The sequence below is a fragment of the Mus musculus genome, chromosome 15 (assembly GCF_000001635.26).
Source record: "Mus musculus strain C57BL/6J chromosome 15, GRCm38.p6 C57BL/6J".
Classification (NCBI taxonomy): domain Eukaryota; kingdom Metazoa; phylum Chordata; class Mammalia; order Rodentia; family Muridae; genus Mus; species Mus musculus.
Window position 1 is genome coordinate 95,653,972 of NC_000081.6, and position 21,311 is coordinate 95,675,282.

Consider the following 21,311-nt stretch of genomic DNA (forward strand, 5'->3'; position numbering starts at 1 on the left):
TGTGCTGGCAACAGGGCTCTCTCTGGACTGAGGACCACCTGAAAGCAAGGCTTCCCTGGGCTGAGGCTTTCCCAGACTGAGGATCCCCTAGACTGAAGTTCGCCTGGGCTGCGCCTCCTCTAGATCAGATCGAGGCTCCCCAGGGCTAAGGCTTCCCTGGACTGAAGTTCCCCTGGTTCAGGGCTCCCCTGAACTGAGGCTCCCCTTGGTCCAGGTTCTCCAGAACTAAGGGTCTCCTGGGCCGAGGTTCCCCTCGACCAAAGCTCACCTGGGGCTGAGGGCTGGAAGGCACTGTCCCGCTCCCCCGGAGCCCGGCCAGGGGGCATCTGGAAGGCCCAGCGCACACCAAAGGGTCCGGCCGGGCACAGCTTGAGCGGCACTGGGCTGGCAGGCAGTGGCCGCAGCTGCGGACACTCAGGACCGGGCGCTGGGCGTGGGGGCGGGGGTGCGTGCGTGGGCCCGGCCCCTGCGCGCAGCAAGTTCTCGATCAGGAAACTCTTGCCCAGACTGCCAAAGCCGGGCGCAGGAAGGCCGAAGAGTGCTGAGGACGCCACCACATCCCAGTAGGCTCCGGCCTGGGCGGCCACAGCGCTGGGCAGCATGGTGCGCGCCCGCTGCCCGGGGAGCCGTGGAGAGCGAGTGCGAAGGGACAGGGACAGGGCGCGGACAGGATCGGGGCTGAGGGGTGAGTCCTTGGCCCTCAGCGGCTCCTCTGGCAGCGTCCGGGAACGGTCTGCAGATCCGGACAGGGTTTTCAGGACTGGGATGGAAGGTGTGTCCGGCCCATCCATTCATGTCATCCTGCCCACAAAGTGACAGATGCGGCCAACAATGAAGGCAATGAGAGTCTGGGCTCCAGCGAGGGGAGGGGACTCTTGCTGAGGAGGTGGGCGTGGAGGGGACGGAAAAGGGGCGCTGCCACTCTGCCTGCCAAGCCTTGACCCTGCTGCTGGAGTCCTGGGCCCTCTGGTTTTGGTTATCATGAGCTCCAGGGTACATGTACTTGGTCGCTGAAGCGTGGTTGTCATCAGGGAGACTCGAAAACGTTGATATTAGTACCAGTGATAACTCATTTTGCAGGTTTTATGGGCGCCTCTGTTTTAAGAAGAAAGGAAATGTGTTTTTCTTGGCTATTTGGCAAAACTCCGTTTCCAGTGAATCATCTCAGGTTTTATAAGATCTGTTTTAAGGATTCTGGAGGAAGGTGGCCACACCTGCAGTCTAGAAGAGATGATGTAATCGGTTTTGATCTAAAGAAGCAGCGCTTGGGGCTGAAGAGGTGGCTCAGTGGTTAGCTATGCTTGCTGCTCTTAATAGAGGACCTGAGTTCGCTTACAAGCACCCAGCTCACAACCCACTGAAACTCCAGCTCCACCGTATTAGATGTCTTCTTCTGGCATCCACAGGCACCTACAAGTGTGCATGCCTACAAAGGGACGTCTTTTCCTTCTTTCTTTCTTTTTCTTTTTCTTCTTTTTTTTTAATCTTATTCCCTAACTAATGCCAGTGGGAGACTGGGCAAACAAAAAGCATATTGGAGGGGTGGGGTAAAGAGGAAGGGAGAAAAAGGGAGAGGGCGAGGGGGAGGGAGGGGGAGGCAGGCCTTTAACTACAAGGCTTTAAAAACTTCCCATTTTGGAAACTATCGATGGAGTGTTAAAACTGTGATTCCAATTAACACTTACTCTCCTTCCCTAATTTAGACAGATTTATTTAGGATAAGACTTCATTAGAGTATCTGCAAAGTTGGAGTCAAATGTATAGTTCTACTCCTTGCCCCTAAAAATAAGTTGGGCTTGGTTTCCATTTACTTAAATGCCTATTTTGAGTTGCCGGGTTAGAAAGCTAAATGTCCTTCTTTGGGGGATCATCGAGATGGTTCAGTTGATAGAAGCAGTTGCCACCAAGCCGAGTGACCTAAGTTTGATCTCTAGAATCCACGTGGTTGGAGAGAACTGGCTTCCAAACATTGTCCTCTGGCTTCCTCACACACACCACCCACCCCACCCCCACCCACCACACACACCACACACACACACACACACACCACACACACCACAAGTACAATTTGTTGCTATTGTTTCAATTCATCTCAATGAGTTGGTTACTTTACTGACACCGAATAAATACTGTACTTATTATAAAGATCCCTTCTCAAAGATCACCTCCAATAGCCAAACCCAAGAAGTTGTTGCCGTTTCTTTCTGATACAATAGACAGCTTTATCACCATGGTACCTGAGCAGAATTATTTGCAAGGCTGGTACGTACCATCAATATACATTCACTTATTGATGTAACCAGCAGACCTTCATGGGATATTTAATGTATTGAAGGCAGTGGTTCTAGGAACATGGAGAAAAGATCTAGTCTTTGCCCTGTAGGAACTCTCAGCCTAGTGGCAATAGAAAAGCAATGTCTGTGGGGGGATTTCACACTGAGGGGACTATATGAGGTAGAGCCTTCTGGAAGTCTCCCCAGAACTGAGACTCCGACATCACTACAGTAGTATTTGAAGGGAGCATGCAGAGTTGTAACTATTGAGATGAGTGGTGGAAGAGGTTAGATGCCACTTTCATTCCTTCCTGGTATCTTCCATCCTGGTTGTACCAGGCATGGTAGCATATGCTTTACCCACGTTAGCTCATTTACACTGTCTTCCCAGTACCGTTGGGGTGGTACTGTCACTTAGCCCAGCGTTGCCAGAGTAGGATGGAAACAAAACTATACTAAGGCTGTGAGCTAAATCACAAGTGAGGATTCTACAGCTTTGCTCTTAACCATTTAGTTTGACTGTGCCCCTCTTCCTGAGCCTAGGGGCCATCCTGGATGGTCACCTATGTCTCTGTGCAAGTGAGGATGAAAAGCGAGGCCTTCCTTTTTCTTTGGTGGACAATAACAAGGAAGATCTGAATCAAGACTGACTGTTCCCTCAGCCAGTACGCTCATCACTGTTGGAGAAATCCAGATACAAAATGATAGGGAGTTTAATAACATTGGCAACAAGAAGAAAGGAATCACAGAGACCCACGTTGCAAAGGTTGAGTCTACGCCTGGAGCTCTGAACTAGGGCCAGGTGCCTGTTCCGCAAAAGATATTCAATAGTCTCTGGAGATTTAGGGTACTGACAGAACATGTGACAGGAACATGTCTCCTAGGATTTTGTAAATAGAGGTGAAGGATTCCTCTAGGCATCCAACAGCCTAACTATTGAAGTGTGCTAGCCTGAACTGTGGCTAGCTCCCACAGCACAGAATTGTCTGATCTGACGATTGTCAGTGTCACGGCCAAGTGGAGCTTGATCATGGAGGACAACGGAATTGGTGAGGTGGCTTCTGCTTTTATGGTTTGATGACTCAGAGACAACTCTCTTGCTAGCCTGGGGACCTGCAGGATGGGGTAAAGTTTTACATTGGGAAGTTGATCTAAAACGTAGAAAGAGATGGCCTGGAGTCTGTGAAGTCTTCATGGGTGATTAGAGGGTAAGAAGAGAAATCAAGAAGAGAATGGTGGAGAATACCAACATTTGAAGAGACGGATAGACAAAAGGAACCTAGGAGCAAGCCTGGGAAGCAACAAGGACTTGAAGGTAGAAATCCTTACAATGCAAACACCAAGGCCATGAGAACTCTGCCTTCATGAATGGATGGATACTCACTACGAAAACACAAGAGGCTTCAAGCTCTCCTTATACATCCCCCACCCTTACTTTGCCTTTCTGCCAAGGGATGGCACAGGGTGGATTTGGCAAGATGCTTGACATCAGACCTCTGTAGCCTCCAGCACTCTGAGAAATATATTTCTTAATTTTATAAATTACCCAGTGTGATGTTCTGTTGTAAAAAAGAAAATTCAAGTAGACTATGTCAGAAAGTTAGAGACAATGATGTCAATGAGGATGCTTCAAGACAAAGGATGGGAGGCCTTGGTTAGGACGGACTATATGCCTAGGGCTTTTCTTTATCAAAAAGACAGCCAGACACAGTGCACCTATCTCCTTTATAGGACGGGTTATTTCTGATGAAATCCAGGTAGATGTGATTTTTTTTTCTGCCCTCTTGTCCACTTTAGATATAGAGATCTAGCTGAGAACCACAAGGGGTTCCTAGGGAATGCTGACACCAAAGGCAGAATTAGCCAAAGCCCTCCATGTCCACAGAAGACCAATAAACAACTGTACCTGTAGATCAGGATCTGCAGGACCTTCATGAAAAATAACTCCGAATAGTGCTGGAGAGAGAGAGAGAGAGAGAGAGAGAGAGAGAGAGAGAGAAAGAGAGAGAGAGAACAGCTTGATCCTTAAAGACTTAAGTGGGAACTTTTTCAAGAGAAATAAAGCCGGGTGGTGGCGCACACCTTTAATCCCAGCATTCAGGAGGCAGAGGCAGGCAGATTTCTGAGTTCTGAGTTCGAGGCCAGCCTGGTTTACAGAGTGAGTTCCAGGACAGCCAGGGCTACACAGAGAAACCCTGTCTCGAAAAACAAACAAACAAACAAACAAACAAAACAAACAAAAAAACAAGGAACAAAGTTTGTTAAGAGTTAACAGAAGGGAATAAAGAGGTAAGCAAATGAAGAGCAAATAGGAGAAATGTTAAAGACAATGCTTCCATGGAGACACAAGTGTCTACTCACCCCAGACAGGGAACCACCAACAGCCCAAAAACATGGAGCTAGGTGAACCAGTGAGTTTCCTTGGGTTCCTTTCAGAAGCATGGATGAGGACTTACTTATAGGAGCATGAGCTGCTGAGGGGACGTCTTGTCTCCTACCAACAACCATGAACTGCTTATATAGTCTCAGGGAAGAGTGGGGCTTGATGCTACTTGTGAGACACTTAGTAGGACCACCTCATGAGCCCCCTGTGTCTTGCCTTCTGAGTCCATGAGCTCTTCATCCTCTCCACGAGAAAATACGAGTAGGTCCAATTTCGTGAAGATTTTGTGTGTACAATCACAGCTGCTGATCCCAGGATGGCAGTGGCCAGGCAGTGCTCCCACACGGGGAGTTCTGGAGCAGAAAGAAGAGACAAGCATCTATGATGAGGGGAAAGAGGTTATTCTGATGGGAACTGAAGTGAAGCAGAGATAGGGTATTTGAATGAACAAGATCCTTGTCCTTAACAGCTGAGAGAAGGCAGTGTCCATAGTTCAAGTGGGACAACTTAAATTGAGGGGGAAGGAACATATCCTGCCCTTTCATGAGAGAATGTGGGGTAGTGTAACAGGACCCCAAGAGGCTTGCTCATGCCCTGCAGCTACTGTCTCCTTAGAGAACAAGCTGTGAAGAAGAGAAGGCCTTTGCTGAAGGCTGGACATGGGAGCCACCTGTTCTGGTGTTTCCTCTGTGTACTAGGTTGGCTTCCTTTACAGTCCAAATTAATGCAGCTTGCTTTTTCTCTATATCTTGTATTCTCTGCGGTTCTACATCTGGGCCCAGTCATCTCGCCAGGATGAGAAGTGGAGTCTTGAAAAAGCACTTGGGAGCCTCTTCTTCCTCTCTTGGATTCCTGTACTTTCTGGTAGAAGAAGACAAGAGCAAAGCTGACCTATCTCCAGACCCCGACTGACGATAGCTCCACGAGTTAGCAGCACATCCCAGAGCAACGGATCCAACCAATAGACCCACACAATTACTGTTTAAAACTGGAGAGTTGGGGGTGGGTTGTTATTTAAATTGTACTGAACACTCGGGATAGTGGATTTTGCCTTCCTTGGAATCTGTTTCCTTGTGGTAATAATGCATCTATCCCTCACTCAGAAAGCTGCTGCACTGTGTTTTGCTTTTAAAATCTTGCTCAATGATGCCACTGTCAGTTGAATCAAATTGCAGTTATGGTTAACATGAAGTTTAAAATGAGAGGTTTTTGGTTTTGGTGTGTGTGTGTGTGTGTGTGTGTTTATAAGAAAACAGCATTTTATTTGTTAATGTCAGATAAGAAATTTAAGCATGTTACACAATCTTAAAAATTCAACTAGCAAATTTGAAGAGAAAGCCTTCCCCCACCCTAACCCTACCTGCCCCCATTCCCCTCATGAATCAAGAATCTAAGAGAAGTAGATGACCATCCAAGAACTCTGTGGAACCTCCATCCAGAGTGCTTACATTATGACTAGATTAATATTTCCTTCTTACAAAGTTTTCTTCTCTTTTCTATTTAAAAAAAAAACTTGTAACCTTGATCACTTATTACAAAAAAATTCCATACAAAAGTTCATATATTGAAAATCTGCTTCCCCTCCCACACAGCACCATTTTATAGAGAGCAGAGAAGGATCAAGAACAGACTGCCCATCTAGGGAGAGCAATCTTCAATTATGCTCGGACAAGCAGTGGTTATTTGTGGAGGGTAAAAGCAAGAGAGTAGAGTCCGTGTGAGTGAGAAGAACTTGTAGAAGCCAGGCTAAGGCTTGAGACCATTAAGTTTGCAATTATGTTTCGTTTTTTCATTAAACAGACAATTATTATCTTATCTGTTCCAAAAGGACCTTCAAGTTGAAAAGGGAGTGATAAGCCACTCATAGTGAGTTAGTTCTCCTAGCAAGCTGTGTCTTCAAAGGGACCTAGATAACACCACGCGTCACTGAAGATGTGGATCTTACGGTGTAGACTGGGGAGGAGAGATAGGAGAGACAGAACGCATCTTAGGGAGGCAGAGACCAGTGGTGTCAGTGGGATATACACTTTGTATATCAGAAACACTGTCATAAGAATGACTATTAAATAAATGGTTATGATCATGGGGAAGTAAGATTATCAAAGCCTGTAGCTAGGGACTCATCAGCCCAAGGTAGAGGAAAAGTTGTTTTGTTACAGGGACAAGTTGTACAATGGTCTTTAAAGATTTGTAGTTTTATCCATAGACTTGCACTGTACCCAACCTCGGCAGAGAAGCTTCTTATGCTAGGTTAATAAGGCAAAGGTTAGTGCAGAGACACATAACTGATCTCAATGCTGAGACTCGGTAACTATGAGTATTATGGAACATCCGTATAGACGCTCTCCACCCCAACCCCAAGGCTCAGAGAGCATCATGGAATCAGGGTGTCAATGGTGGGGGTTGGGTCTGAGAAATGGAACTCACAGCCACTGTGGCTCTCTGCACAAGATCATACCATGATCAGGATGAGGTCGAAAGGTGCTCCCAAAGCCCTACCCCTAGTTGAAGAGCTATATGCAATTGTTAGCGGCTATGGGAGGAAGAGTCACTTTTCTTGAAGGGGTGGCAATAGCAGGTTGTCAAGGTCCCATTGAATACTCCCAGTGCCATAGGTAAATGTGCAACATTGATTGGACTCAATGCATTTCTAAAAGAAGAAGGAAGAAGAGGAGGAGGAGGAGGGGAAGGGGGAGGAGGAGGGGGAGGAGGGGAGGGGGAGGAGGAGGAGGAAGAAGAAGAAGAAGAAGAAGAAGAAGAAGAAGAAGAAGAAGAAGAAGAAGAAGAAGAAGAAGAAGAAGAAGAAGAAGAAGAAGAAGAAGAAGAAAGCCTGAAGCTATTGGGAAAGAGGAAGCACATATAACTAAGATGCATTGTCTACATCTATGAAATTTTCGAAGAATAGTATTTTTTAAAGAGCTAAGATTTTCTAGACAAAGAAGTTCAAATTGATAAGACTTGACTCTTCAGTATACAGTCAAGGGAGCCAGTGACAGGCTAAGGTTTCAGTGAAGTACAAATTTTAGGGTTCTTTGAGAAGCTGGTTGTGTTGGATGCTGTTTTGCAAGCACATGGAGGAACATTTTGCTGAAGCAGACACAGGAGAAAGGATGTTCTACTAAAGCAAGCACATGAAAGGACACATGATGAAGGATTCTTTGCTAACAACACACATGTATTGGTCTGCCTTACATTATATAGTTGAGCTACAATTTACCAGGACTCCATAGAGAGAAAAGTGCCAAAAAAAAAAAAAACTTCTGGTGATGTGCTGTGGCTTCCTGCCACCTCCACAGACTCAGGCTGATTGGCAGAGTGATATCAGATGAGACAGACTCACATGCTGAGGCAAGACCTGTGAAGAAAATGTGATGTTTGGGGGGAGTATCAATAGACCTCCACGGATGTTTCAGATCTTTGCTTCTCTGAGAGAGGAACAGCAGAGAACTTCTCCTGGCATCCTTCTGGGTCCCTACTAACGACTAGTGCCATGGCTGAGGCCTGGCTGTCTCTGCTAGGCAGTGCCACCACTACTGATTCGTGTTTGCTATCCCAACACTACTGAACTGAACTGCTGGCTCAAGGGAGCAAATGTTTGTGGATGCTAGTGTATCCATGAAGTGTTTGCGAATGAATCAAGCTCCTACTGCTGACCTGTGAGCTGAACTGCCGATTTCCAGACAACACAGATGGGAGTTGCTCCAAAGAACCTTTCTAAACAGATCCACTTTCCCTGTATCCTTTCTTTCCACTACCTCTGGTGGGTGGTGGGCTACAAGGGATGTTAAACCATTTAAGAACCATTATTAAAAGTAGAGCTTTGAAAAACTTAAAGTTACATTTCAGAAAGTCAGAGATATAAAGGGTCAAGGCGTTAGATGAAATATCCCTGTAGAAACTGAGTCACCAAGGTCACCCAGCCAAGTTTCTTACACGTGGTAGGGAAAGCAGGGTCAATGACAACCCCAGAGCTTCAGTCTCAGAATACTGCTGACAAGTTAATTTTCTCCATTTGCAGCAGAGATGATGTTGGCAAAAGCTTTGACGCTATGCCTGCACTTGAACCTAGAAAGGAAGCCTTGGATGACTAGATATAAACGACTAGTGAGAAAAACCATCGTGTCCAAGGATATGGTGATATCTATTGCTGCAACAATGAAATAGGGGTTGGTACACTAAAACAAACATCAACTATGTGCACCGTCCATCACATATGCAAGACTATGATGTCATCTCTACATGATTCCTATAGTTTAAAACCTCGGCTTGTGGCTTCAGGAGCCACATAACACATAGAGGCACATGCTCAGAAATGTCAGAGCCTGCTTCTATGACACAGTGAGCTTAGAAGATCTACTTCTGTAAGAGAAAAGGAGACCTGTGTAGGATCGTATTGAAAAGGCACAGGGACCAAACTGAACCATGTACCGGTAAGATAGAATGGCTTGTATACTAAAGTGAGTATTAACTACAACAAACTGACAAACACCAAGAGTTTTTTTTTAAACTGTGAGTTCATGGTTAATGATAATAAATAACTGTAATAATAATAATAACAATAGCAATACAAAAACTTACTACTTCCTTTGCAGTGTTGAGTGCTAAGGTACTAATTCACTAGCACACACACTAGAACATTATTCTGAACTTGAGGATAATCAAGCAATTGATAATGGGTGATTACCCCTCACAGAAGAGTCTGTATATGTGACAACAAATGCAGAAGGAATGACAGAATTATTGTCTCATCATTACAAATAAAATAGATAATCAGGCATGGAGCACAAGACAATAACACAAGACAGTGTCGTGTTATTTGTTTCCTGACAAAGGCCCAGTTGCTGGCTTTTCAGACTATAGGCCCTTCCACTCTAACTTTAAACAAAGTTCTTTAACATGGCCAAGTAAATAGTGTGTGGGCTTGAGAAAATGCAGGGGAGTTTCTTATGTCCTTGGACTGAAACATGGGTCACACACACACACACACACACACACACACACACTACATGGCACAGAACTGATCCAACTGAGATCATCCTAAACCAGCCAGATGCCAACCTCTCATGGAGTCTTGCTGAGAAATTGAAATAATATTTGGATCTGACCAGAACTCTTCAAGTCATGCACAGAACAGAGAAGTGTGTTCATTCCTCGGGGAGGCCATCCAAAGGCTAGAACATGAGACATTACAGGCAACAGATCCCTGATTTCTTGATAAAGCTGAGAAAAAGAGAACTCACAGGTTAAAGAGGGATCTAAGGCCCTCTGATAACACAAAACAGGAGTGCTTGCATCCTCACTGAAACAAATTAATGCTAGAAAGACACCTAGGAACTCTTGACTTAAATATTTGATGCTATTAAAAATTTACTGTTTGGTTTCAGATGTAATAATGTATGTGGCTTTTAAGAGTTTGTGGCATATGAACGGTATCTGTGTGTGTGTGTTTGTGTGTGTGTACAGCTACGACTATTATGTTGCAAACTAATCCACAGGGCTATAGAGGTGATCAATGAAACAGGAAATTTTATGATTGTTGAAGTGAGATGGTGCTATGGATTCATTATACCATTTTCCCTGCTTTTGATTATTTTCTCTTATTTTCCACTATAAAAATGAAAAGGTCCTTTTCAAGTACCAACTATTTTCCCCAAATAGCTGCAACTAACAGTTTCCTGTATATATTTCCATATTTCCTTCATGCACATGCTGGCAAATCCTATATAAAATATGTAATCATTCCATATAGGAGAAGCTTAAATTAAATAAATTAAATCCCGCAGATGTTTGTCTGCCTATGAGCAAACATTCAAATATCACATAAATAAGTATATAACAAGTTGAAAAGGATATTTGACACCTACAATCCAGTTTACTAAGATAATAAAAGTATACACAAATATTTTTACTGTAGTAAAAATCCTCTACAAAAATACATCCCCTTTCCTGAATAAAATAACACTTACTTTGGAGCCAGGGATAGATAGATCTTGAATACATATTTTCACCCTTTATCAAGGGCACGTTCAGAGTTAATTGTGTAAAAGTGTCTTGTGAACAATTTGCCAAGCAAGGTCATGCGTCCTTAAAATATCCCCGGACAAAATTGCCTTGTGAGCCCGTTGTTCTTGACATGGCTACCTACTCAGTAGTAAAGCCCTTTCAAGCGCCAGAGGTGACCCCAGGAAAGGCTTACTACACATATGTTGGTCCTCCTCCAAGTCAAATGCACAAATAATTCTAGAGTTTTACAGTTGAGTATCAACCTTGCCACCAACATTTTTTGTATAAAGCAAAGCATTTGCATTTGCATACATAGGACCGTATCTGATTGGGAATTTAAGTGGATGTCTGTCTAAATTCTGACAAGGATATAATTTTTAAAACCACATTTGATGACATACCATTTTTATTTTCTAAGGAGAGCCATTTTAGTTGTCCTTCTTTCTTGTGTTTTCTTTCTCGAATGCTCTATACCTGAAATGTGCTGAATAATTAGACGTTCATTCGCCTAAGGAACTCATCTGAACCAGCACATTATTTATATAAACCTTAGGGCTGTAATAATCAAGTTGTAATAATCAAGAAGCAGCTATTAGATAACTTACGGTATTTTTAATCTTCAGTTAATACCAGAAGATTGTCTTTCATAACCACAGTGGATAATGTATGTGATTTTCACTGTATGAATAGTTACAGTAATAGAGAAATGTATTCCCTCATTTATACAAAAGCTTATAAACCAGTGGTTCTCAGCCTTCCTAATGCTGTGACCCTTTCATGTTATGGTGACTCCCAACCATAAATTTAATTTTGCTGCTACTTCACAACTATAATTTGCTATTGTTATGAATTTTAACGTAAATATTTGATATTCCCTATGCTCTTAAGGGGATTGTGGCCCACAGGTTGAGAACTACTGGAATAGAGCCCACAGAGTAATTCTGAACCAATCTTATCATCCAAAAAAAAATGCATTTGCCCTTAAAATACCTAGGTCCAACCTGCCTTCTGAGCACCACACAAGTGCTTGAGCCTCGGCTACTGCCTGATTTCTAGTAGAGCCTGTAGAGAGAATCCCCATGGTGGTCTCTGTGCCCGCTTGCACATAAGCTGTTGAAATGTAGCAGAGCATTCAGCTATAGGGTTGTTTTCACTACCTGTGTTAAGTCTATGAGGAATGCCTCTGTACACTGCAGGCTATTAGAGGCTATGGACACCAAAGGAAGAGAACTCCATAGTTGAAAATAACCAAATATATTTGGGCTATTTTATCTTCATTATTATTATTATTATTATTATTATTATTATTATTGCTGTTGTTGATGATGATTTTATTGGTGTGTGTGTGTGTGTGTGTGTGTGTGTGTGTGTGTGTGGTACACATGACCATGTGAGATCAGAGGACAACTTGGTGAAGTTGGTTCTCTCCTTATACCATGTAGGTCCTGGGGATGGAACTCAGAAGACCCTTCATAGACTGTGCTGAAATCTGGCTCCAAATGAATATCAGCAGAAGGGTCTCCTCAGATCAGAGGAGTAAACCTGTGGACCAGTCAAGGATGCAAGCAACGGGAAGCATCATCCTAGGGATGGGAAGGGGAAGAATGCCTGCCTAGGAAACAGGTGCCCAGTCCATCTCATCTTAAGGCTGCAGAATATATATATTTTATATTTAATATATATATATATATATATATATATATATATATATATATATATATTCTAGCTCACAACTCCAGGTTTTAGTCCATCACTGCCGAGAAGTCAAGGCAGGAACTTGAGGCAGCTAGTCACCTCCAATCCATGAGCAGAACAAGAACATCCTTCCTTGTTTGCTAGCCTCTCTTCTGCAGCCTAGGGAATGGGGCCACCCATATGAAGATGAGTCTTCCCGCATCAATTACCTTCATTTAGGGCATTCCCCATAGACATGTCCATAAATCAGCACAAGGTACAAAGTTTCTCATTGAGACCCTTTTCCCTAGGTGGCTTTTCCTAGTTGATTCTTGGTTAAATCCGCACCAAGTTGGCGGTTAAAGCTGACCATTAGCAGCAGGAAAGTCTGAAGATGCCCTTACATGCTGCACTAATTACCTGGAACTATGCTTGGGGGCAGAACAGAGCCTTCACGCAGCCCCTGTCACACAGAATCTGGATAGTGAACCCTAACGTTGAAGCTGGCTTGTCAACGACTGCTCTGACCATCAGACATCTATTTAAAAAAAGAGATGAGCGCATGAGCTCTCACAGAAAGATGACTAAGAGGATCATTTCAGTAACCTTTAGAGCAAACCACTGGGAATTTAGCTGATACACAGTAACCCACCCATGGAGATCTGCACCCCAATAACTTCTAGCAGAAGACTGTCCTCACTGCCCAATGCCTACAACTGAGACCCTTGGGCAGAACACTTCTAACTCTCAAGTTCTTCTTCCCTCCGAAGAGGGGGAAATGTATTTCAAGCACAGTGCTTTGGCTTTGCTGAGTACATTCAACTGTGTCACTAGTCATTCATTAAATTATATAATCCACACTAAATGTTCTCCAGCCCCCCTCCCACCCTGCCCCCAAAGAGTCTTGTGTCTGGAATAAATCCTAGCAAGCTGAAGCAGCCCTGAAAGGCGTTTGTAAATGTTTCCCGATTTGACCTGGCAGGATTCCTCCTCTGATTGTTCTCCTTTGCCTGCACATGTCCTTTCTGGCTGGCCCTGTTTGCCTTTCTGTACGTCATTCCGCTGGGCCCTTCGAGCCTCTCTTTGCTGATTCTTCTCTGTAACTGGGAGACTTCCCAGTTTCTTTGCAAGCCATTCAGCTCTCTTGGCATCCCTTGCTCACTGATCAATTCGAACCAGTTTTCCACTCCTGCCTCTTGGACCCAAGGGGAGTGTGGGAGGTTCCTGGAGGGCTTTTGAGGAAGTGACTCTGGATGCTGCGGAGCAGAAGGCTTTTCAGCTGCTCTTCCCTAGCCTGTCCTCGGGCACAGGTGCCTCTCATTCAAATGGAAATCTTACCAAATGGTCTAATCTGACCCGAACTACTACTTTGGAAGAAAGCAGGGATACTGGTTGAACTATGAATTTCATCAGATTTACCAAATTAGTTCCTTCAGATAAACGTTTGCTTTGTATTTACTGCAAAAAAATATATATACAATATGCAAAAGCTAATTCTATGTGTAGCAGTTAAGGTGGAGACTCTCAAAATATATTTGTTTTCCTCTTGCTTTAGAGTAGTGGTTCTTAACCTTCCTGAGGCTGCAACCCTTCAGTAGTTTCTCATGCAGCGGTGACCACCAACTATAAGATTAATTTCACTGCTGCTTCATAACTACAGTTTTGCTACTGAGATGAATTGTAATGCAAGTATCTACTCTGCAGGATGGTCTTAGGAAGGTCAACCCCAAACGGTCATGACCCACACATTGAGAACCACTGTTTTAGAGTATTGTTTTGCTGTTAAGCATGTGTCGTGCCATATTATAGGTTTCATAGACACATACACAACCCCTCCCTCCCAGAACTCTGTTGAGTTTCTCAGCTTTGACTTATTTGGAAACTCCACTTATGTGCAAACTATGGTAGACCACAAACTTCTGAAGCAGACGTTGTTTGACAAACATTTAAATTACAGCATCATCTTCAAGCACCATCCTTTACCAAAGTCAAGTGACCTCCACTTTTTTTCATACTCAGAGATTATTCTACTCTTTATAATTCCACCCACGAATCTGCTCCTAGCCCACTCCAAAATCCCTGCCTCAACTACACATTCTCCCTGTAACATAAATGTGCCACTGCTCAGTAATGAACCCGATAAATGGAACACCAATTTCTCCACTTGTTCTGAAATTACAATCATGAATTGTTAAAAATGTGTTCATGGTTACTTGATAATGCATAAAGAAGACCATATTCAAGACTGGCAAGGCATGTACTAGGGTGGCAACTGGATCTTGAAAGAGTAAGAAGACTCCTATAGATTATGAATGGGATTCTTGACAGAATGACCAGCCACCATTTGATGGTTAGAGTCAGACAGACAGACACACACACACACACACACACACACACACGGCAACTAGAATTTAAAAGGGCAATTTGAAGTACTGAAGCAGAGGCCACGCAGAGTGCTGCTTACTTTCTCAGTTTGTTTTCTTACAGACCCCAGGATCACCTGCCCCAGGGACAGCATCACCATCAACAATGGGAAGGGCCTCCTACATCAATCATCAATCAAGAAACTATCCCACAAGCTTGCCTACACGCAAGCAATCTGGCGGAAGCATTTTCTCAGTTGAGGTTCCTTCTTTCCGAGTGACTCTAGCTCAGCTCATGTCAACCCGACAAAACACTAGCCAACACGGTATTAAATGAAATAATCACATGGTAGATTACAGCTACTGCTTTATGCATGTTAAACTATCCCTGCATCTCTGGAATGAAGCCAATTTGATCTTGGTAGATAAATTTTTAGTGTGTTTGTTTCTTTTTATTGAAAATAGATTTTTTTTCCTCATATTATAGATCCTGATTACACTCTCCCCCCCCCTACTCCTCCCAACCTCTCCTTCCATCCAGATCCACTTCCATTCTATCTCTCATTAGAAAACAGGCTTCTATGCTATATTAATATAACAAAATAAAACAAAAACTAACACATTAGAATTGAACAAAACAAAAAAAGAAAAAGAAAATAACTAAAGAAAAAGAGCCCAAGAAAAGGAACAACTGCTTTTATTGTATTGAGGAATGCCCCTTGTATCCCTAATCTATCCAGACTTTTATCATGAAGGGAATTTGGAGTTTCTCAAAGGCATTTTCTGCATCTGATGGGATAATTATGTAGTTCTTGTCTCTCGATTGCTTATATGATGGATTATATTCATTAATTTATGTACATTGTATCTCTGAGATGAAACATACTTGATTATGGTGGATGGTATTTTTGATGTGTTCTTAGATTCAGTTTGCAAGTGCTTTATTTAGAATCTTTGCATCTGTGCTCATAAAGGAAATCGGTCTTTAACTCTCTCTATTTCTATTGGATCTTTATGTAATTTAGGTATCAGAGTAACTGTCAACCTGGTTTTTAAAAATTGGGCAATGTCATACCTAAACATGATAAAAGCAATCTACAGCAAACCAGTAGCCAACATCAAAGTAAATGGAGAGAAGCTGGAAGCAATCCCACTAAAATCAGGGACTAGACAAGGCTGCTCACTTTCTCCCTACCTTTTCAACATAGTACTTGAAGTATTAGCCAGAGCAATTCGACAACAAAAGGAGATCAAGGGGATACAAATTGGAAAAGAGGAAGTCAAAATATCACTTTTTGCAGATGATATGATAGTATATATAAGTGACCCTAAAAATTCTACCAGAGAACTCCTAAACCTGATAAACAGCTTCGGTGAAGTAGCTGGATATAAAATAAACTCAAACAAGTCAATGGCCTTTCTCTATACAAAGAATAAACAGGCTGAGAAAGAAATTAGGGAAACAACACCCTTCTCAATAGTCACAAATAATATAAAATATCTTGGCGTGACTCTAACTAAGGAAGTGAAAGATCTATATGATAAAAACTTCAAATCTCTGAAGAAAGAAATTAAAGAAGATCTCAGAAGATGGAAAGATCTCCCATGCTCATGGATTGGCAGGATCAACATTGTAAAAATGGCTATCTTGCCAAAAGCAATCTACAGATTCAATGCAATCCCCATCAAAATTCCAACTCAATTCTTCAACGAATTAGAAGGAGCAATTTGCAAATTCATCTGGAATAACAAAAAACCTAGGATAGCAAAAAGTCTTCTCAAGGATAAAAGAACCTCTGGTGGAATCACCATGCCTGATCTAAAGCTTTACTACAGAGCAATTGTGATAAAAACTGCATGGTACTGGTATAGAGACAGACCAGTCGACCAATGGAATAGAATTGAAGACCCAGAAATGAACCCACACACCTATGGTCACTTGATCTTCGACAAGGGAGCTAAAACCATCCAGTGGAAGAAAGACAGCATTTTCAACAATTGGTGCTGGCACAACTGGTTGTTATCATGTAGAAGAATGCGAATCGATCCATACTTATCTCCTTGTACTAAGGTCAAATCTAAGTGGATCAAGGAACTTCACATAAAACCAGAGACACTGAAACTTATAGAGGAGAAAGTAGGGAAAAGCCTTGAAGATATGGGCACAGGGGAAAAATTCCTGAACAGAACAGCAATGGCTTGTGCTGTAAGATCGAGAATTGACAAATGGGACCTAATGAAACTCCAAAGTTTCTGCAAGGCAAAAGACACCGTCAATAAGACAAAAAGACCACCAACAGATTGGGAAAGGATCTTTACCTATCCTAAATCAGATAGGGGACTAATATCCAACATATATAAAGAACTCAAGAAGGTGGACTTCAGAAAATCAAATAACCCCATTTAAAAATGGGGCTCAGAACTGAACAAAGAATTCTCACCTGAGGAATACCGAATGGCAGAGAAGCACCTGAAAAAATGTTCAACATCCTTAATCATCAGGGAAATGCAAATCAAAACAACCCTGAGATTCCACCTCACACCAGTCAGAATGGCTAAGATCAAAAATTCAGGTGACAGCAGATGCTGGCGTGGATGTGGAGAAAGAGGAACACTCCTCCATTGTTGGTGGGATTGCAGGCTTGTACAACCACTCTGGAAATCAGTCTGGCGGTTCCTCAGAAAATTGGACATAGTACTACCGGAGGATCCCGCAATACCTCTCCTGGGCATATATCCAGAAGATGCCCCAACTGGTAAGAAGGACACATGATCCACTATGTTCATAGCAGCCTTATTTATAATAGCCAGAAGCTGGAAAGAACCCAGATGCCCCTCAACAGAGGAATGGATACAGAAAATGTGGTACATCTACACAATGGAGTACTACTCAGCTATTAAAAAGAATGAATTTATGAAATTCCTAGCCAAATGGATGGACCTGGAGGGCATCATCCTGAGTGAGGTAACACATTCACAAAGGAACTCACACAATATGTACTCACTGATAAGTGGATATTAGCCCAAAACCTAGGATACCCAAGATATAAGATACAATTTCCTAAACACATGAAACTCAAGAAAAATGAAGACTGAAGTGTGGACACTATGCCCCTCCTTAGAAGTGGGAACAAAACACCCTGGGAAGGAGTTACAGAGACAAAGTTTGGAGCTGAGATGAAAGGATGGACCATGTAGAGACTGCCATATCCAGGGATCCACCCCATAATCAGCATCCAAACGCTGACACCACTGCATACACTAGCAAGATTTTATCGAAAGGACCCAGATGTAGCTGTCTCTTGTGAGACTATGCTGGGGCCTAGCAAACACAGAAGTGGATGCTCACAGTCAGCTATTGGATGGATCACAGGGCTCCCAATGGAGGAGCTAGAGAAAGTACCCAAGGAGCTAAAGAGAGCTGCAACCCTGTATTTGCAACAACATTATGAACTAACCAGTACCCCTGAGCTCTTGACTCTAGCTGCATATGTATCAAAAGATGGCCTAGTCGGCCATCACTGGAAAGAGAGGCCCATTGGACACGCAAACTTTATATACCCCAGTACAGGGTAACGCCAGGGCCAAAAAGGGGGAGTGGGTGGGTAGGGGAGTGGGGGTGGGTGGGTATGGGGGACTTTTGGTATAGCATTGGAAATATAAATGAGCTAAATACCTAATAAAAAATGGAAAAAAAATTGGGCAATGTTCCTTCTGTCTCTATTTTGTGAAGTAATTTTAATTGTAGTGATATTAGCTCTTCTCTGAAAGTCTGTGTTAAAACCATTTGGCCCTGAGCTTTTCTTGGTTGGGACTTTTACTGTCTCTATTTCTCTAGGTTTGGTAAATGGTATAAATTGAGTATATATATATATATATATATATATATATACATATACATATACATATACATATACATATACATATACATATACATATACATATATATATATATATATTTGAAATTTCCCAATTTGGTGAGTACATATTTGTTTTTAATGTATGTACTTATGGATTTCTGGGAGTCTGCTGTTATGTCTCCTTTTTGTTTCTAATTATGTTCATTTGGATAGTCTCTCTCTGCCTTTTAGTTCATTTGGATAAGGATTTGTCAGTCTTATTGATTTTCTCAAAGAACCTACTTGTTTCATTGATTCTTTGTACTGATTTTTTTTTTATTTGTTTGTTTCTATGTTATTGATTCCAGCCCTGAGTTTGATTATTTCTTGATATTTATTCCTTTTTGGTGTAATTTTTTTTCTTTTTGTCTCGGAGAGTTCACGTGTAACTGTTATTAGTAAGAAATAGCTCCAGTTCCTTATGTCGGCATATAGTGCTATGAACTTAACTCTCACAACCACCTTTTCTGTATTCCCTAAGTTGGCGTATGTTGTGTTTCCATTTTCATTCAAGAAAATACTTCAATTTCTTTCTTAATTTCAGTCCTGGCCCACTTTCCATTCACTAGTGGGTGGTTCAGTTGCCCTGAGTTTGTAAGCTTTCTGTCATTTTTGTTGTTGTTGATATCTAGCTTTATCCCTGGTGGTTTCAGATAGGATGGATGGAATTATTTCAATTTTCTTGTAACTGCTGAGACTTTTTTCCTGTCTGAGTATGTGACCAATTTTAGAGAAAGCTCCAGGAACTGCTGAGAAGAGAGTATATTCTTTAGTGTTTAGGTGAAATGCTCTGTAAATATCTGTCAGCTCCGTTTGGTTTAATACTTCAGTTAGCTCCGGCATTTCTCTTTAGTTTTGTCTGTCAACAGAGGTTGGCAACAGTAGGGTATTGAAGTCTCCTGCTATCAGTGTGTGATATACATGATATAAGCTGTAGCAATGATTCTTTTATGAACTGGGGTGCCCTTGTTTTGGTGCATAGATGTTAAAAATTGCAATGCCTTCTTGATGCATTTTTCCTTTGGTGACTATGTAGTATTCCTCCCTCCCTCTTATCATTAGGTTTGATTTGAAGTCTAGTTTGTTATATATTACAATGGCTACGCCAGCTTGCTTCTTAGAATTCTTTGAAATACTTTTCCATCCTATTTCCCTGAGGTGATATCAGTCTATTCTTGATATTAAAGTGTGTTTCTTGGATGAAGTAGAAGGATGGGTCCATTTTTGTATCCATTTTGTTAGTCTATATCTTTTTATTGGGGAAATGAGACTGTTGGTGTTGAAAGTTATCAATGAGTAGGGTTTGTTCATTCCTGCTATTATGTTGTGGTGGTGGTGGTGTGGTGGTGGTGGTGGTGGTGTGATGGTGGTGGTAATGGTGATGGTGGTGGTGGTGGTGGTGGTGGTATGCATGTCTGTATTTTCCCCATTTTGATTTGCTGGTCTGGGATTACTTATTCCTTGTATTTTCTTACACGTGGCTAAATTCTTTAGGTTGGTGTTTTCTTCTAGCACTTTTGGTAGGGCTGGATATGCAGATAAGTATTATTTCAATTTGATTTCATCATGGAATATCTTTTTTTCCCCTCTAACATGATTGAAATTCTTGCTGGGAATAGTCGTCTGGGCTGACATCTCTGGTCTCTCAGAGTCTTTAGCACATCTGCCCAGACTCTTCTGGCTTTTAGAGACTCCATTGAGAAGTCAGCTGTAATTCTGATAGGACTACCTTTACATGTTACTTAGTCTTTTTCCCTTATAGCTGTTAATATTCTGTCTTTGTTTTACATGTTTAGTATTTTGGTTACTACATTCTGAGGGGGATTCTTTTCTGGTTGCCTCTAGATGGTGTTCTGTATGCTTCTTGTTGGTTATCTCCTCTTTTAGGTTAGAGAAACATTCTTCTATGATTCTTTAGAATATTTTCAGCACCTTTGACCGGGGTGTCTTCTCCCTTCCTTATTTCTATTATTCTTAGAGTTGGTCTTTGCACAGTGTCCCAGATTTCCTAGATGTTTTGTGACAGGACCTTTTATTTAGATGTAATCTTTTCCTTGACCAATGTACCCATTTCTTCTATTGTCTCTGCAATGCCTGAGATTCACGTCTATCTCTTGTATTCTGTTGGTGGGGCCTTTGAGGTTGCTGTTTGAGTTCCTATATTTTTCATTCTCAGATTTCTTTCAGTTTGGGTGCTTCAGCCATGTTGTAATTCTTACTGTGCAGGTTTGCTAGTCTCTAGGGGAAGGCATATTGTCCTGGCTAGTATTGGTTAATGGTGTTTTTATGATGGCATCTAGACATCTAGGTTTGGGAAAATTGCTATTCCATATGCTGATATCTCTTGATATCATCTGTCTTTGTTGGGTGGATGTTTTATTCCTTGTTTCTGTTGTCATGTCTTGGGAGAATGTAGTGGTTGTGTGTTGCCCATAGGAAACTCTCCCAGGATCCTGATTGTTGTGGCCACTGGGGGTTCCAGATAGAATATGTTGCTGGGTATTGGAGATGATACTCAGGAATGGGAATGGGTTAGGAGGTAGGGACTGAGGGATTCCACTAGAGGGAGAGTTTTCCACCAGGATCTACTTAGTCCCCTGGGAATAGGGACAGAGACTAAAGAGAGTTCACAACAGGTAGTCTGCTACCCAGTGGATAATGAGATGGGGGGGGGGAGGATCAGACATGAAGGAGGAGAGGGAATGTAGAGATCCCA

At 42.3% G+C, this 21,311-nt stretch overlaps 1 protein-coding gene and 1 long non-coding RNA gene across 3 annotated transcripts in view; one reads left to right on the top strand and one right to left on the bottom strand.

Moving 5' to 3' along the window:
• Dbx2 (developing brain homeobox 2) overlaps window positions 1-800 on the bottom strand; it is a 31,209-nt gene extending 30,409 nt beyond the window's left edge. The window contains exon 1 of the mRNA NM_207533.2: window positions 269-800. Within this exon, the coding sequence (NP_997416.2) occupies window positions 269-791 (523 nt within the window). The 5' untranslated portion in view covers window positions 792-800. The remainder of the gene's footprint in view (window positions 1-268) is intronic.
• Window positions 505-15,368, top strand: Gm31690 (predicted gene, 31690). Of its 2 annotated transcripts, NR_168499.1 has the most exons (3): window positions 505-685; window positions 12,102-12,282; window positions 14,821-15,368. It is a non-coding gene; the product is annotated as a predicted gene, 31690 (long non-coding RNA). The 2 variants fall into 2 exon arrangements; NR_168500.1 differs by lacking the exons at window positions 12,102-12,282; window positions 14,821-15,368 and adding an exon at window positions 5,439-5,762.
• Window positions 15,369-21,311: the final 5,943 nt, after the last annotated feature.